The sequence below is a fragment of the Saccostrea echinata genome, unplaced genomic scaffold (assembly GCF_033153115.1).
Source record: "Saccostrea echinata isolate AGI-Se365-2 ecotype Australia unplaced genomic scaffold, CSIRO_AGI_Sech_v1 ptg000012l, whole genome shotgun sequence".
Lineage (NCBI taxonomy): Eukaryota > Metazoa > Mollusca > Bivalvia > Ostreida > Ostreidae > Saccostrea > Saccostrea echinata.
In genome coordinates this window covers 22,337,205-22,356,294 of record NW_026889761.1, presented here as the reverse complement: position 1 = coordinate 22,356,294, position 19,090 = coordinate 22,337,205, and the positions used below count along the sequence as shown (strand labels likewise).

Genomic DNA, 19,090 nt, shown 5'->3' with positions numbered 1-19,090 from the left:
AATATGGATGAAGCCTTCCAAAAAAATAAAAACCATGACACATTATGGCAAAAATTTTTTGAAAACATGAATGCTGAAGGAATTAAGGTTTCTAAGCTACAAATACATAATAAATTTAGAAATATGAAAAGAAAATACAAAGAAACTATCGACTTAAATAAGCAAACTGGAAACGAGAAGCACGAATTTAAATACCAAAGAGAATTTGATAACTTGTTCGGCCACAAGGCATCCACAAAAGCAACAGTGTCATTTGACAGTGGTGTACCGGTAAATGCAGCAGAAAAAAAGAAAGAGAATGAAAAAAAAAAGTCAACCTAAAAAGCTCTCTGCTGAAAGCATGATTATGAAAATGGAAAGTATGCATAAAGACATGAGGGAACAGATGCAAAGGCACCAAGAAGAAAAGGTGCGAAGGTTTGACAGACTAATCGATATTTTTGAGAGATCTGTTGATCAAAACTGAACTGTATAGTGTCCTAAAATTGCCTACATGTTTGGCTCAATCGAATTGAAAGTTTTGATTGCCTGCCTTCTTTTTTTGTATTTTTACAAGTAGTAAAGGATAAACTTTTATCTGTTAAAGATAAACAACCTTTGTTAGTTTGAACTTTCTGTTGATACATATGTACCGGTATGTGATTTACCAAAAATATGACGATCATATGTTTTTTTTGTTTGTAAATCAGAAAGAGCGAAATGGTTTATTTGTTTATTTTTTGTTATTTTTGTTGCTCATATTTTAATTTTGTTATGTTTGTTGTTCTGAAGAAAGATATTCAATGAAAAACACAATTTAATTATCTAGCCTTTTTATTCTGTACTAAAACAATGGTGGTTTTCATAATCAGATAATTTTTTGCAACTTCAAGCAAAAATTCAAGGTAGTCCACGAACAAGCAGATCCCTCCTCTGCACTCCGTCTCTTCCATCAGGGTACACATTCGGATAATTATTAGGGTGTCCATTGCCATTGTTATGATCATTTGTTAAGAAATCTTCCACACTATCCTGATGCAAGATACAAAGATTGTGCAGTATGCAGCCAGACACAATTGTCCTGACAATGTCATCTGAATCGTGTATTGTTATTTCCTGCAGTCGCCGAAACCGTTGTTTTAGATGACCAATAGCCCTCTCTCCTACTTGTCGAGCAGATGACAAAACTCGATTAAACCTCCTCTGACTTATATTTAAGCGACCATTGCCTTTAAATGGAGTGATTAACCAGGCTTTTAACGGATATGCACTGTCTGCTATTATATACTTGTTCACGTCAAAGTACTGTCCAGCTGTAGCATTGGTAAAAAGACTTGAATTTCGTAGTACGCGAGCATCGTGAGTTGATCCTGGCCAACCTGTGTATATGTCCCTCAATATTAAATCATTAAATCAGCGTCTATTACTACCTGTAATTAAAAAAAATTATATATTTTTAGTATGTGTTATTTATTAACAAAGTAGTAAATTACACAATATCATCTATCATCACCTGGAGTTGTATCGAGGGGTAATGTTTCCTGTTAATATAGTCACTATCTCCACCAATACAAGAAGATAATCTGATGTGCGTCCCATCCAGAGCACCAATTATGTCTGGAAGCCCAGATTGAAGCTGAAAGTGCTGTGCAATCCTCTGTTGCTCAATAAAATTAGGCCATTGGATAAGCTTAAAAAAATGATTTTTGAGGAGAGTTATATACATGTAGAGATGTAGGTGTGTGATCTTGGCTTAAGAAGGCAAAAAAGGCTTATTTGGGGAGAGCACATGGCTCAAGACTTCTGGGTCAAAATCAAATTTTTTCATATGTACACATGGCCTTGTGCTTCAGAAATCACAAGTATAAAATGACCTGCTAAGGGTGATCTATCGCAATGATGTCAAGACATTGAAAGAGGGAATGTGTTTATCAAACTCAAAGGTAGATCAGAGCACAGAATTGTTTTGAACTAAGCTTTGGTCCCTCTCACTTGAATACATGCATCTACATTCCCATTACATGCATTAAACACAGGAACCTAAGATTTTTCCAATTATTTGCTAAAAGCCCCAGATCAAAAGATTCAAACTCCTTCTGCACCTAATATTTTAGCAATAAGCAATAAGTTAATCCGCTAAATAAAAAATGCAACATCTATGTATATGCCTTATTGGTGGAGGTGGGGAAACTTACTGAAAAAATTCAGGTGCCTATCTTTTATAATACTTATGATAAGTTTTCATTGAATGCGCTGTTGACCCTTTTCAACACACCATGCACTGTGGATTGTCCTATGTCAAAGTAATGTCCAATTTCTCGCATTGTCACTTTATTTGACATATAACACATGAATACAAGTAGTGCTTAGATGGAGGAATTCCTTCAATGCCCCCACCGTGGTTTGATGTGAGGTAGGCACCGATATTGTTAAGTATTTCCTCGAACATTTCTTTACTTATACGATAATGCAAATTATCCGTAGAAAATAGAGGAATAACATTTTCAACATAACCGGGTACTCGTGGTGACACAGATTTTGTGCAATGGTGGAGAAAGGCCCCCGTATGAGGTAAGAAGTTACTATATTCGTAAGAAAATTCATCCTCTCTGTCATCCAATAAACTTTCAAACATAAAAACGCATAATATCTTTTTCTGTGCCATTTTGGAACAAACACGCGTACTTACTATCGTTGTTTAGTTGATTTTATCCAATTTGGGTTAAATTTAGACCGATGACGTCAGTTAACCATGTACAATAGTTCCAAGTGAAGTCGCCCAAGGATTTTGAAATAAAAAACACCTTTGTAGTCAAGGCAAGGAGTTAAAAAATGTAAATATAAGCATTGAATCATTATTTTTTGAACGCGCGTTACTCAATTTGTTTGCACACACCGTTGCAGTTATGAGACTATATCTTTCAAAAAATAATGATTCAATGCTTAAATGTCAGATATTCTCTTTTCTATTACCAAAGTTAAAGCACCTACATGGTTTATTAGTTGCTACCCAACTTTTAAGCTTTGCTTTAAAGATAGATGATGATGGAGAGTTTTTGACATCATCATTATAGTTAAGGGAATAAAACTATAATAGTAAGACATTGTTTTACAAACTGGTATACATAAGTTATCCAGACCTTAGGTTGTATGCATGTTGAACTGAAAAAAGGGTTGAATTAATTCATACAAATAATCAGATGCAGAGCCAATGATCAATTTATACATCAATTGAAGTTTTTTTTTCTCTTCTAAGATATAATGGTTCCCTATCCATATTCACCATACAAACAAGTTCTTGAAGAATAAACTCTAAGCCCAGTAATAATTCTGGCAGCTTCTATCTGAACGTTTTCAAGCAATTCTGCATTTTTTGGGGTACATTATCCCACACAATATCTGCATATTTTAAAATTGGTCTTATGAAAGCAAACTAATTTTTTATTAGTTAATTTCTATTACTTTGTTTCAATAACCTAAGTATAATCAATCTTTCACATGCCTTTTTCATATATATTTGATATATGATTATTCCAAGAACCATCTGCTTGGAATTGTATTCCTAAATGAACAAGTCTTTAATTGCCTTTTATAATCACCTCCATATCCAAATTGAGTGCTAGAATAACGTATGTGTTTTCTTGTAAAATCAACATTAACAGCTTTTTCACTATTCAAATCTACAGTCCAAGTTTTGGATCAATTTCTTATTTTTTCAATGCCTTTAGTAAGGGACATTGTTGGATTACTAATATCATTGTCTACAATAGCAAACAAAGAAATATCATCAAACAATCGAAACTTTCTTGATATATATCTTTAGCTATATCATTTATGCATAACAAAAACATGAAGGGACCTAGTACAGACCCCTTGGGCACCCCAGCTCTATAGTTTTATATGCAGATGAAAAACCCTCCAAATTTACTCTTTGTTGTCTTTCAGTAAGGTAATCTTCAATCCAACCCAGTGCATTACTTTTTAAACCAAGGATTTTTAAGTTTTAAAATCATTCCCCTCTGCCATACCTTATCAAAAGCTTTGGAAATATCACAAAATATAAATCGTATATCTCTGCTTTCGCCTCGCCCAATATGCATTTTTTCAAGGACTCAATATATTTCTTTATTACCCCTCTAAGTGTCTACATAACTAATAATACTCTACCATCTTCTGATTTAATAGAGGACAGGGGGCAGTTTTGTTTCTTTAATCTTGCAACATAATTTGCTATGAGCCACCACTTTCCTGGTGGAACAGATTTATCAATCAGTTGAGAAACAAGTGCGATTTTGTATTCCTTCCTACTCTTCCGTACAAAATCTATTACTCTGGAGCAGAGCAAACACGGACCTCAAAATTTAGAGGTGGGATCAGGTGCCATGGAGGAGTGAGCATCCCCTACCGACCGGTCACACCCGCCCCGTGCTCCTTATCATGATCGGAAGCAAAAACTCAACACTACGCCGCATACTTCGAAACATAATTTTTGTTTGTATCGAAAGCTTGTATTCTATAGTGTTTGGAAAGTGCTGCTAGAATCGTGTGGTTAACATGGATTGATGACAAAATGTACAAAATGTAAAAAAATTGGTAAGGTTTCATGCGAAACATTGGAATATTTTTTTCTGTGTTGGGAGAGTAGGATTCTAGCTGCACTTTTCATGGCACAGTGATGTTTTTACATAACTATTTTCACAAAAAGAAATGAATTTTCCCGGGGTAGTGTTGAACTTTTAACTTTTTCATTAAGGCATTTTTCTAGTTATAGGCGTCACCTGATGTCGTCGTAGTGGAGTACTTCTTTTAGCCTAAGACTCAATGGCGTCTATACAATGGATAATAATAGCAAATATTTTATCTATGGCTTTTCCGATTTATCAATGTAACATTTTACAAAAAGGTTAAATTTGCCGAAAAATGATCTGGATACTGCCTCAACATACCTGCGTAGCGAAATGATGTCTTCAAACGAGACTGTTGATATCCTCGTTCATCAACTTGTTTGTCTATAGCTTGCCTCGTTTAGAAATTGTTCATACTTAAAGCATGCTCTTGTGTATCTAATCAACTGAGAGACATAAACCCCATGTGCAGGTGATAAGAGTATATTGCTACATAAGTAAGGGAAGTTGATGATTGAAAAGTTAAAGTCATCACGTTTATCATAAAGCTTTGTTGTTAGGTTACATTAACATCTTTTTCTACTAAAATATCTAAAAATGAAATTGATGTGTCAGACTATGTGATATCGTTTATTTCTAGCTCACTGGGATATATCGAGTCGACATATGAATGGAAGTAACTATTGTTAATTGATAATACGTCGTCGATATATCGAAATGTCGAGTTGAAGGCCACAGCAAGTGTTTTCTTCTTCTCATGTAGAAGTTTTTTAATAAATTCTGCTTCATATGAATACAAAAATAGGTCTGCTAATAACTGGGCGCAATTGGTATGCTTTGCCTTTTTATGTATTTTTATTCTTTGCCGCATTTTCCTACGAATTTCTTTGGTAATATTTGGTTTATCTGATGGACCTATTGTAATTTGCCTTGTTTGTATATGTTTATCTACCAAGTGTAGGTAAGTGTATGTAACAGTTTGATAGACTTCATTCATATTATTCGATATAAAAAAAACTTTTTTATCCCAACTGACATTTTGTAAGGCGTCTTTCAGACCTTGATAATTTGCAATAACATAATCATGCATATTTGAACTTGTCTCGTAATATGCTTCCTTATCAAAGCTTTACCCTGGCAGGTCCATTAGTAATAATGTATTAACACCAATAAATCTTAAATATTAAGTAGCCGTAATTTTGTTACCATCCATTGTAGTGGAAGTACTTAGTCACACTTTGTTTTGAGTTATCTCCCCTTCTTCATGCATCAGTGAAGGTGAGAGGTGGGTGATAAAAGTGTCTGATTTCAATTTTGCAAATTTTAAATACCCACTCTGCCCACTCCCCTTTAGTCAGGCCAATATGTTTCCAATTTTTCCCCCTTCATAAGGTTTCCATATGCATAAGATAAAACATGTTTAGAGCAATATTTACATAATTATGAAGTTACAGAAATGTATTTTGGAATTGTTTGCTGCTTTTGGTGTTTTGTTTTGTCTTTTCAGCAGTTAGCTGGGATGGAAACCAATGAGTTTGATCACGGATTTTCCTGTTTTCCATTCGGCATCCCTTTGGTAGAGTTAAGGAAATAGCCAGCTTCACGGTGGTCTGGATGGCGAAATCGTCACCTTTAATTTAACCATGGAACTGTTCATATTATTGAGTTTGTTGGTTGATGTTGAATTTATATATGTGATTTTGAAATATTGATATATGTGATGTTGACTTTAAATGAGATTTGAGTAAATGTAAAGCAAAACTATTTAACATAAAATATAAAGCAAAATTAGGTAATGTAAAGATATTTGTAATTTTTGTGTTGAATTGTGTCTGTAGCACGATTGAGGTCAACCCATCTTGCTACTCTTCCCGTTAGGGAGGGCACAGCATAATGTTGATGTTGGGGGCGTGCCAGTTTGCCGGTGTAAAGACGAATAATGACCCCCATAGAATAATGACCAGGGGGTCATATTTCAACGACAAAAAATGACCCCCCAGCCGTAGAAAAAATTAATTTTTTGTAGAAAAAGAGACTTAGGGGTCATTATTTTATGTGTGCGTCCTATAAAAAATTGACCCCCGTTGAAAAATGACCCCCTTTCCAACAGAGTGCATGATACAAAATTTATAACGGGTGATTGATGCCAAGGTTTGTACCTCAATGTTTGATATTCTTCTTTATGCCCTTTTTGACGAACTGCATATCTGCATATTTCTATCTTTTAAGCCTATTATGTTCTCAGCACATATTGAAAATCGCAAAATGGCTACTATTGGTTATAACTCTTAACGTAATTTCCCTGTACGACTGTCTTCCATTTGTTTCATATTTGGATATTTGACTGATTATAGACATTCACAGCTAAATAACAGACAAGCGGGATGCTCTGGCTTTTCATTGGTAAACAAAAAGTAAACAGCATGAACCTTTTTTTAAAAAAAAATGAAGGGAAAAAATGAGATCAGTTTTCAGAAATAAATACGGAAAGTTATGCAATGTAATATATATATGTATATTTTGAATGACATAAAAAGTCATGCAAATGAGGTAGAATGTATCGAAAATGACGTAATAACTCGTGCGAACGACATACTGTGGATATATATATTTCTTAATGAAAAAATGGTGAAGATAACGAACAGTGATGATTTTAAAATATCCACAAGCAGTACAATTTTGTTAACAGGGCATAAAAAAGGACCCCCAAATATTGCAGAGGTGGGATCAGGTGCCTAAAAAGAGTAAGCATCTCCTGTTGTCCCGTCACACCCGCCGTGAGCGCTATGAATAAATCAGGTAAATGGGACATTCCGTTTTCGAATTTAGTATAAAAACAATTGACCCAATTATAGGTTATATTTGTTGACAGGGTCATTGATACGACCATTGAATCTACGAAATGCTGACTTTAAACGAGGTTGTTGAAACCCCTGTAACATCAACTTACATGTACATGTATCTGTCAGTAGCCTGCCTCGATTTAAAAATTAATCGTGCTCTTGATTATCGAATAAGTTGGTAGACGTAGACATTATATGCAAATGATTGCAGAGTATTACTTTATAAATAAGGAAAATTGACAATAGAAAAGGCTGAAGTCATCCCGTTTGTCAGACAATTTAGTAGTTAGTTGGTCTTTATCGTCTATAGTCAGTAGAACGTCCAAATATGAAGCAGACGTGACAAACATAAGAAGGACATAGATTTCTGCATATCTGAAATATATACAATCTTATAATGTGCATTCAATTTTATTTATAAACAGTGGTCTACTCTATGGGAATTTCTTTTCAAGTATATAGAAGTATTACAGGAGAATCCCAGTATAATGTATATTCATGTCTGTTAACATGGTCGTCTGAGAATAGGAAATACACATGTAAGAGGAATATTTTTTAATCCACTTTCAAACAGTGATACATTTGTCAAATCAATATAGAAACATTTTAATACAATGTATATTGTAGTAGATTAATGTTTTCAATTTATAATTAAAGACAGACTATTTTATTGACCTTCAAAGTGAATACATGTATAAGGATTTATTTTTCCTACATTAAACTAAAAATAGATTGAAAACAGTTCTGAAAAGTTATTTCACCTGCATCTGAATTCTACTCAAGTGAACATAATATTCAAGCACAAAGAATCGGAGAAAAGGGAGGTATTGTTCTCCCATTTCTGAATGTAAATTTTAGCAATTTCTAATTTGAAAATGTTCATTGAAAGTCTTGTAACCACCCCCTATTTCTTATACAGTATAGTTAAAAAATCTCCTACTTGAGTGAACAAGATGAACCTAACATTCAGGCACATAGAATCAGGGATGGGGTGTCCACCCCCTTCCATTTCCATGAATTTTTTTTTTTTTTTTTTTTTTTTTTTTTTTTGCTTGAAAATGGTCATTGCAAGTCTGGTTGTCCTGCATGCATGCCCCGAACTTTTTGATACAGTAGAGTAAAAGAAAATCCCACTTACATCAATAAACTTTTTGAGGGGTTCATCAAAGATATTTTTAACTAAAAGTATTTTTTGCCTCTTATAATGCGCCATTTCCCCTTTCGATGCCATTCCTGACATTTATTTTTCTACATTGCACCAAAACTAGATTTCAAATGTAAAATTAATACTGGTTATGCTTATGTTAACTCCTATTCTTTCACTGTGTTTGGTTAGGACTGAGCAAATGTAAACAAGAAACTTGACATGTCTGCTTAATAAGTTTGTACCAATTTAATCGTTGAATCATATAATAAAACAATTATTGCTGTTTTTTCTGTCAGGACGATCAGTGGTTTTCCACCATCGGAAAACAATGCTCTCCTCGCCCTTTGGACTCGATAAATCTTTAACTCCTCTAGATTCTGAATCATTAAATTGACCTTAAAACACCAATGATTGTATAATGTAATGAGATCAATATATCATCGAATTATTCCCAATGAAGCTCAAGTGAGCATTTTGGCCAACAGGTCTCTTGATTTATTTTTTTATTTTGCCCCCTAAAAGTTTCAACTTTAATCCGCTTTAATTAACAAGGGGTCATTATTCTACGGGGGTCATTTTTCCTCACGTGGGGTATGCATGTTTTTAGGGTAATGACACTTTTTCTACGGGCAAAAGGGTCATTTTTCGACGTCGAATAATGACCGGGGGTCATTTTTCGCCGTTGAATAATGACCGGGGGTCATTATTCGACGTCGAAAAATGACCTACGGTCATTATTCTATGGGGGTCATTATTCGTCTTTACACCGGCTGTCCCGCTGTTGTAAATTTATGACCACTGTGGGCAATACCTGCCAACTCTTATTAAATCATTAAATTAATCAATAGATTTGTTTTGATGTACATATTGGGTCTTTGATATTTTCTAGTTGTGTTGCTTATATGTTTGAAATGAAATTTCTATAGAGACAGGTGAGTGAGAACTACAAATTAGTTCATCAACTATCACACTCTCAACTTTGTTTGAATCATTAGTTAACACTAATTCTATACAAGTTCCAATATATGTTGTAAAGTTTGTATGCTCTAGGACACCATTACTTTAATTAAGTTGTAGTAGTAGGTTTTTAAATGTATTGTTCCCAGGGGCTAACATGTTTCCATTGAAATCACCTAACAAAAATAATATCATCTTTGTATCTATAGCTCTTTCTATAGTACTTGTAAGTTTATCCGAAAAATCAGCCCCAGAGTCAAGAGGTCTATATATGACTCTAACTAAAAACTTTTGATTTTGTGACTGGATTCAATATCAGAAAATTTAAATTATTTCTCACTATAAAATTTAATATAGTTGAAATGTATAATGCAACTCCAAAATCAGTCCTCAAGGACTATATAAATATATATGTCAATAAGGAACCTCAGCATCTTTTAATATCAGCTTCAGAATATTTGTTTTTGTAGAATGAGAATGATTTTTAACAAAGTAATTTCGCAATCACAGGCATGAATATTACCGAGTTCCATTTTAAATAAGAAAGCTGTTTTTTTTTTATATCAACAAGCATGCTTTTTTATTTATCATATGGAAGGGTTGTATAACGCGTAGAAAAGTTATATGTTTTGATGTTATTGAAAAGTTGTGAGATTTTAGATCAAGTTCATATGAAGTTCATAGGATTTTTTTTTAGAATACACACTTAATATATTTACCTTCTTTAATATGTTGTAGCACAGTACGTCTGAAGTTTCTCCTTAACGGCAGTTAATACTTTAGTGAGGAGTAAGGATAAGGGCTTGGTTGAACATTTACTTAGACCCTGCAGTATATCTGTTTGTAAGGATTTTATGAAGTTTTTGAATCCAGTATAATAGGTACCGTAAATCAAACTCACTCCCGTTGGTTGGAATGTTAAACCTATTGAAAACATAAACTTAAGGTGATTTCGAAGAATTTCATTCTTAGAAATTTAACTGTGAGCATAGACTTGATCACCGGGTAATTTATACCAAAAGTCCTTATATGTAACAAAATAATATAAAGAAATGCAGATTAAAGACGAATTTCACATACACAGCTTTGGTTTTACATGTACATGCATATAAATTATACTCTTGACCTTTTAATATCATCATGTCTTTTCAAAAATTGTTCCAATGCAGTTGTTTAAACAATACAAATCGGGAGAAGAGCAACCACAGACCTCCAAAAACATCAGTGGTGGGATCAGATACCATGGAGGAGTGAGCATCCCCTGCTGAATGGTCACACCCGCCATGTGCTTTTGTCTTGATCGGAAAAAAACCCGGAAAAATCCGTAAACAGTTCAGTGTATAAATAATGGCCTAACAAATAGTATGAAAAACGTCAGTCAGCATTTGACTCAAGGATAGGTTGTTTGTGCTGACAAGGTCATTGTATCGACCATAAAACTTGCGAAATGATGACTTCAAACGAGACGGTTGAGATCCTTGTTTCATTTACTTATTTGTCAACAGCTTGCCTCATTTAAGACATTGCTCATAGGTAGATTATACTCTTAATTGCATATCTAATCATCTGGGAGACAAAAACCCTATATACTGGCAATGAAGGTATTTAGCTACATAAGTAAGGGAAGTTGACGATTGAAAATTTATTTTGTTTCAAGCTCACTGGGTCGACATATAAATGGAAGTAGCTATTGTTAACTGATAATACGTCGATATATCGTAATGTCTAGTTGAAGGCCCGACAATGATTTCTTATAAATTGTTTTATTTGCATAATTATGGAATATTGTATCATTTATAATTAAAATGATGGTTTATTATTGATAGAATGAAAGAAGTAATTGATTGACACCCATCAACTTGTGTTTAATCACACCTTTTGGACGTTTCATATTTTTTCCTTTCAAAGTATCCACTTTTATATTTACTTTGTGTTTCTGTAAAAAAAAGTTTATAAAAACTCGTAAGTTTCCTACAGAGTTTAGGAGGTGAATTTCTGTTCATGCCTCTTTACTGTCGATACTATCTCCAAATTCAATAATAAGGTATTTTATATGTGTAAACTTAAATAATCTTTGGTATTGTTGCATCAATGAATATAGTTAAAAATAAGAGGCGTCATCACTCATTTGAAAGTTTAACATGTGTGGAGAGCGTGTTTTTTTTTTAAATAGCAACATAATTTATTCTGAAAAAAAAAATTACGAATTCTATCGGCGATTATGCCAGATGATGGGCTGAATGTCACAGAGAAGGCCTCGACACTATGTTAGAAGCGATAAAAGTATAAGATTTATGTTTAAAATTGTTGAATAGAAATTAGTCTCATTTGTGTTTCTTCTATTCTATCTATCGGAAATGAACAAAAGGAGACAGATTTCTTCATTTGTATTAGGCTTTGAGCTTTGTAAAAATTATACTTTTCTACATTTAAGTCAATTATTTATTTCAAACATTGACAATTATCAAATGGAATCCTTTATTGTACACCTACAAAAGTCTTTATACAATTTTATTTCAAATATAAGAATACTTACACTTAACCTTCATGAGAGTAGGATGATGCATATTTTAATATACCAGAATTTATTTACTTTATCGAATATTCGAATATATTCGAATACTTTCATTGAATATATATGAATTACTGACAAAATTGACATCCCTTTTTAGTATGTACTTATCCAAACTGACAGAACAAGAAACAAATTAAATAGATATTTTGATTATTATAACACTCTATAGCCATTTAAAAGTGTCCAATTGAAAATAATTATGAAGGAAATGAAAAAATACATATCTCCTATATAATACCCTTTGAAAACTAGCTGATCTTGATTTACTATTTTCAAAATTGAGGATGAAGCACTTATAAATCTAATCATTTTATTGATTATTGTAATAAACAAACTATATATAATAAACAGAGGGGCGGCTGAGCTTCTGTACAGTCCAAGCTTAAAGAAAACACTTAAAAGTTAGGTACCTTTAAAGAGCTAGGTTCACTAACTCCATAAAATGGCCCTGTCCATATACCAATTAACTGAACAAGTTCCAATGTCCCATTTCGAACATCAATATAAAGTAGAGACTTAGTGCTTTCATTTCCTGAAAAAATTGCCCCTGAAAGTCCAAGTATTGAAAAACAGACTTTGTGCAACTACAATGTTCTTGAATTTTGAAGAAAATGAATTTGAGCATCTTCAACAATTAAAATATGAGCCCACTCTGCGATCCAAATCCAAAAATTTTGAAGGATTAGAATCTTCTGAAACAGTTCTTTCATTATAAAACTAAACACTTTAGATCAGAGGTTGGTGGCTATGCAAAATATTCAAAAACAGCTTACATTTTTAGCCATGATTTGATGAAAATGACGAAATTCATGACGTCATAATACATGGCCTAGAGAGAACATTACGTCATTTTTAATTAATATGCTTTCACCAAGGGTTCAAGTGAAATTTAACATATGTTCAACTAAAAATGAACAGTTTTGATTTTTAAACAATTCACAGGGCCGAAAAAGGCCGTAAGTGAACCTTTTGCTTCATAAAAGGAAGAAATAGTGACAGATTTTAAAAGAAAAATACGGTATATTTATTTCAGAAATTAAAATTGTAATGTAAAATATTTTCATATTTATGAATATAAAAGGAAGAGATATTGTGGTTTTGCAAGCGGTATCACTTAAAGCAAAAAACTTAGTTTTCTATAAGATTTGTCTTTATCAAAATGAAAGGACTACATGCTTTGCTTTTTTTCTATGACATACATTTTTCTGTAACATAAACTTTCAATGCAGAATCCAGTGGAAGATGGTTTATAGCATTTTGTTGATGACTTGAAATATGACCATTATCATACCAAGTAATATCACATTAATACACACAATAAGTATGAAAATGAAATATGAAGAAATGAACAGTAATCAAGATCAAAGTCCATTTAAACAATAAAAATGTGAGCAAAGCAAACACTGACCTCCAAAACAACAGAGGTTGGATCAGATGCCATGGAGAACTACGCATTTCCTGACGACTGGTCATACCGGCAATGTGCTCCTTGTCCTGATCGGTTATTTTTTCAATATTATGAAAAATTCTTAATGTTATTGTGTAATTTGCTTTGATACAAGGAAATATATATATATATGTGAAGCCTTTCACTAGATACACTAACCTTGAAATCAGATTTCTTCTCAAAAGAACCTATCTACTCTATGACGTTTAAAATCAATTGAAATCTTGAAACAATTAAATATTGATACCACTAAACCAAATCTGTGACACATTGAAGACTTTAAAACAGTGAAAGGTATGGAATGAAAACTAAAACAAAGTCCATCACAAATTTTCTAGTGTAATTTCTAATTCATTTCGCAGATGAATGAGTTAAGGAAGGAACAGGGTCTATCATTCCACTTGCCGTTTTTGAGTATATCAACGCAGTCCCTCGATTCTCCTTGTGCTGGATAAATAGTACTCGGTTCACCTGGAAGCCAGTTGGTATAGTTCATGGCCAAAGGTGAGTCGTTCCACTGATAATGACCTTCAATGACAAGATCGTTTCCGCCTGTCCAAGCTACACATTCGGAAAAGATATCCGCTGGACAAGGACCTGGATAAGACTAATGACATAGGTGAAAGAAACCTTTTAACATGCTTTGGTAAAACATGATACTTTAATGCTTACTTAAGGAAGCAATAAAAAAAACTGCACAATGATGATAGTTCTAATTCCTTGGAATTTTTATGCAGTAAGAATGAGCTGCCCTTTGACAGAAAATGGAACAAACGTAAATCTACAGTTAATATAACACTTTGAATAGAATATACTTAATCTTCTATTTGACCAGCAAAAGTAAATAAATAAATTATTTCCATGTATTTCCCAACATAAGTAAACAACAGTAATTTCTGTTCATAAAGGGGAAGTAAGGACCTTGAGCTAAAAAAAATACTTGTCATTCAATTTTTTTTTTATATTTTGTATATTTCTAATTAAGTATGTCCCATATATCTTAAAGCAGTTATATCATTAGGTTTCTTAACTTATTTTAGAGATATTGATTAACAAATACTATGCCCCACAGTACCTAAGTATAATTTTATTTCTCAATGTTTCCGGGCCAATTACTCTGTCAATCATGGGGTTTTTTTACGCATAGATAAAAATATGTAAGTGGACATGTATTTTTTAAAATATTTCAGAGTTTGAATAGGGTTTAATATTTGAAAAAGCAAATTTCTTCTATCATACTGCGTCTGGATAGGGAAAATTACATACTTTTTAAGACAACTTAAACAACAAAAAACTTGATTTGCAAAAAATTCTACCATTCAATATTTTTAAATTTACGTTGAAATGCAAGTCTTTTATATCATTTATTAACTGTAAAACTTTCGAATGGTGAAACTAACCTTAATATTGCACAGGACATCGTTAAAGAAGACATAAGCAAGACAAAAACGTGTCCTGTTCACATTTCTCAAGGACGGAAAAAACCAAGTATGACATCATAAAAAGCTTAATAAGCAAACCAAGATATACCTACGTAAGATTTCCGTCATCAGCCATGTAAAAATAATTTTTGTGTTCCCCGTTTCTCAAAGTATTTCATCATATACTGATTATGACCTGTTTTTACATAATAGTACCACCCCTGTATTCACCGAGTATGATCTTGCTGTACTAACAAATCGTGTATGACGTCACCGACTAATTGGACGCGCAGTTTAGAGAAATAGAGGAGCGGGTCTATCTATTTTATAATTTTTTAATGTTTACAAGAATGTTAAAACTTTTTATTTTTTTTTAATATAAGATGGTATTTAAAGTAAAACAAATTGTCAAAAATTTATACAAGAACTGACGGTTTACACATTTTGCACTAATATAAACGAAGACTATGACTTAGTTGAACAGAGTCATGTGACCATGTGTCCTTCATTCCCTTAATACTCCATTTCCTTTAAACAATTTATCCTGAGGAAATATGGAAGATACCCAATTTTGAAAAATAAATAGATTAAATCGAAATATATAGACTTCTATATGAATCAATGTCAAAGTCCAAATAAACAATTTTTATTAGTGTTAAAAACTTCCTTAACATTTCAAATTGTGTTGATAAAGATGATTGGTTTGCATAAATATTTACTTTCCTTTGCTGGGATAAAATGTTTAGACAAAATTTAAGACTATCACAAATTAAAGGTGATTCAAAGGGAATATAATTCGATAAGGATAACGTCAGAAAACACCATTTTGAATATATATCATAGAATATTTTGAAAGTCCGGAAAAAGGCCACAAAATTTTAGCTTTATCAATGGTTTTGAACCTCAAAAGGTCTGATTGATGAAAAGAGGTCTTTTCCAACAAAATTGTCTATGCGTTTGCAGAATTTGAAAACAATTTTTGGTCATCGTTGAACTTTATGCAGTCTTCCTTTGAATGGGACTAGCAAAATACCAAACTTTATCAAACTCAGTGAATTCCTTTTAATTATAGCAGCTTGAAATGCCGAGTCTAGAAGTAGAAGAATTAACAAATCGGTTAGATGTTGCTGTTCATACACTTAACAAACTGTCTTTAAATCCCGCTTTAAATCTGCTGGAACATTTTTTTGTATATTCATAAATTTGAAATTTGATTTGACATTCTAGAGAGTTGTAATATTTTGCTACATAGAATTCGAACTTATTTTTTTCTATTTAAGAAAAAGCAAAGCAAGACAGGTAAATCGACGAAAAAACACTCAAATAGCATGTCCTCAGCAAGTTATTCACAATATAGGTTTATAAAAATATCTTTAAATCACAAATAGGTACACTTTGCAGTGCAAAAATTCTTAAATTGAATAACAAGTATTGATCCAATGCAACTATTTTAAATCACTAGTTGAAACAAAGCTTCCCTAAAATTGATTGAAGATAGAAATCTCAATGTGTATTACTTGTTATTTTCCACTAAAAATTCTACCTTTGAAGTTAATGCCACATTTTTTTAATTTCCAGAAATGAGTAATTTATCATGTCTATGCCATAAAATCATAACCCGAAAAGGCTTTTAGTAACATTTTCCCGTTTTGTTTGTTTGTTTTTTGCATTGATCTAAATTTTAAAGCGAAGTGGGGCTCTTTTATTTAATCCACAAGAATATTGTTAATATTAATATGACTTTTTTTCTTGAGTATAAATGTGTTTGTAACTAACCCTGTAGAAAAAATGCCAAGGCAACCCATGTAGATTCTATTAAACTCTCTATTTCTACCAGATAAGCATCTCTGGACTCACACCACATCTAAAATTAAATCAATTGCTGTGCATATTTTTAAATGAATATTGAATGGTTAATCATAATTTATTATGTAGATTAAAAAAAAAATTCTACAAAATTTCATTCATTTTCTCTTTATTTTTTTCACATTTAAATGTAACAAATATATTTAACTGTTCCCTTCCAGGAAAATATTCATGCACAAATATATTTTATTTTGTAAAGTTGTTACAGTTATGTATCAGTTGATTGTATACAATTTTGTTGCATATCATAATAACCAAATTGTATGAAAATTTGTAAATTGTTCAAGCAAAATTTAAAAGAGGGTGTTTTATATTACCTTGGCCTCAGCCCACGTGACTTTCTTTTTGTTATGCAAGTAGCAGTGACCCAACATCTCCAACCACGGCGAGTCACAACCTATTCATATAATTGTATCATATAAGATAATGGTCTAAAATGGTAGATATTTCATCGATTCATTAGATAACACATTAATGTAAACGACCTTTCAATTATTCAAATTAAGCCTTAAACATAAAGTGGTTAAGACTGCTCATGAGCAGAAATTTTTCATGTTGAGTAAAGCTAATGGAATATTTGGATACGTTTCGGAGTATGTTGTAAAATTACTTGGAGTAGCATCGCAGCGTTTTCTTCAACTCTCGAAATACCTCCTAAAATATTTGCGACACGATTTCTTTCACCAGCTTAAGGATTTGCAAAATATAAGGTGTTTGTAGTAGTTGATACATATTACCCCCAGGTAATTATGAGATTTTTGAAAGCAATGTAGAGTATCAGATCATTATAATGTGTTTCTTACCTTTTTTTGTTTTCTGGTAGTACGTCCATTCTTCCTCAGATCCTGCCAAGAAGTTTTGAGGAGACTGCATGTATAAGTAGCATATTTTGTCGTTCTCGTTATACCCAAATAACGTGCATCTGCCATGACACATAGCACCGCATGTTAATCGAGAATTTACATATACCTGAGAAATGCTGTGGTTAACGTTGTTGTGTGACTCTGGTAGGGCCGTATAGAATTGCGATAATGAAGCTCCCATCTCAAAACAATGACATAAAACTACTGTTATAATAACCATTCTTAGTACATTGATACAGCTAATATTGACAGGCATGCTTCTACTCTCGTTATTTTTTGATAATGCCAGGAAAATATTTTATAACAGCAGCATTCGGTGATCCAGAACTTTTTTCAGGTATCCAATGTTTTACAAAAAAGGAACTGTCAATCCAGACCAAACTGTTTAATAGTCAAGTTTTAATATAAAAGTTGAATTTAAAATCCAGATACAAAGTTGATATTAAGTTCTGGGCATAAGCCTTTAAGGATGATGCTGTATATGTATATTTCACTGCGCAGCACAGTTAAGGCTGCAGTAAGGAGGCTGGGCCTAATTTATACGGGAAATGCTTACTATGACATCACACAAAAATAAAGGTTCTTCAAATTACCACAAAATGAAATGATTTGCTATTTTATACTTTGAATAGCTTTAAACTACATCAATACTAACTAGTACATGCAATATTGTCCTTGGTTAAATCCCACACAGCAATATATAAACAATTCACTGATCGCAATGCACTTGTCAATGTGGCGTCATATCGTAAAATTTGACGCAGTTTGTATGCAGTGAGAGGCGGATCAAGTTATATTTATACAATAAAAAATGTATTTTGTAATTAAATAAAATATAAATTGTAGATATATAAGAGGCCATTAACTTGGATGCGATGTCTGTTTTATGATTTTATTCATATACTTCCCGTACATTCCTTAGACAAGCGATACTGTCGTATATTTGTATGCAGAGTCATTGAAGGGTAATAGAAGGGTCGTAATAAATCGATATATTGCAAGGGCATACCGTCAATGAATTATGACAAGCTTCTACACATAAACTCAAGAAGTATGAAGATATTTGAAAAGTGCTGCGAACCTGTTGAAATCTTACAAATGAATGAATTATATCTACATTTAAAGTGCTTGACCAGCAAAATATTCAACATACGGTCTAACAAATGTAATTTTAGCAATTAGATAGTAGAATCTATATAGGTTCACAGCACTTTTCACAAACTACAAAGAGTGTTGAAAATAATTATATGTTAAACTTAGATTTTTAACTTGGTTATGCCCTTGCAATATTAGAATTTATAGATGACCTCAATACTTCAGGTATATTTGCTAAAAACACGTGACTGCCACATCATGTGACAAGTCTA

At 32.5% G+C, this 19,090-nt stretch overlaps 1 protein-coding gene and 1 pseudogene across 1 annotated transcript; both read right to left on the bottom strand.

Annotated features, from left to right (window-relative positions):
* Nucleotides 1-879: 879 nt before the first annotated feature.
* On the bottom strand, nucleotides 880-2,644 carry LOC133185547 (uncharacterized; annotated as a pseudogene).
* Nucleotides 2,645-13,919: 11,275 nt separating this feature from the next.
* On the bottom strand, nucleotides 13,920-17,733 carry LOC133185141 (C-type lectin domain family 17, member A-like). Its single transcript, XM_061320199.1, has 4 exons — nucleotides 17,664-17,733; nucleotides 17,178-17,257; nucleotides 16,771-16,858; nucleotides 13,920-14,170 (listed from the first exon to the last, which is right to left on the bottom strand). Exons 1-4 carry the CDS (start codon nucleotides 17,731-17,733, stop codon nucleotides 13,920-13,922), a joined length of 489 nt encoding a protein of 162 aa, XP_061176183.1.
* Nucleotides 17,734-19,090: the final 1,357 nt, after the last annotated feature.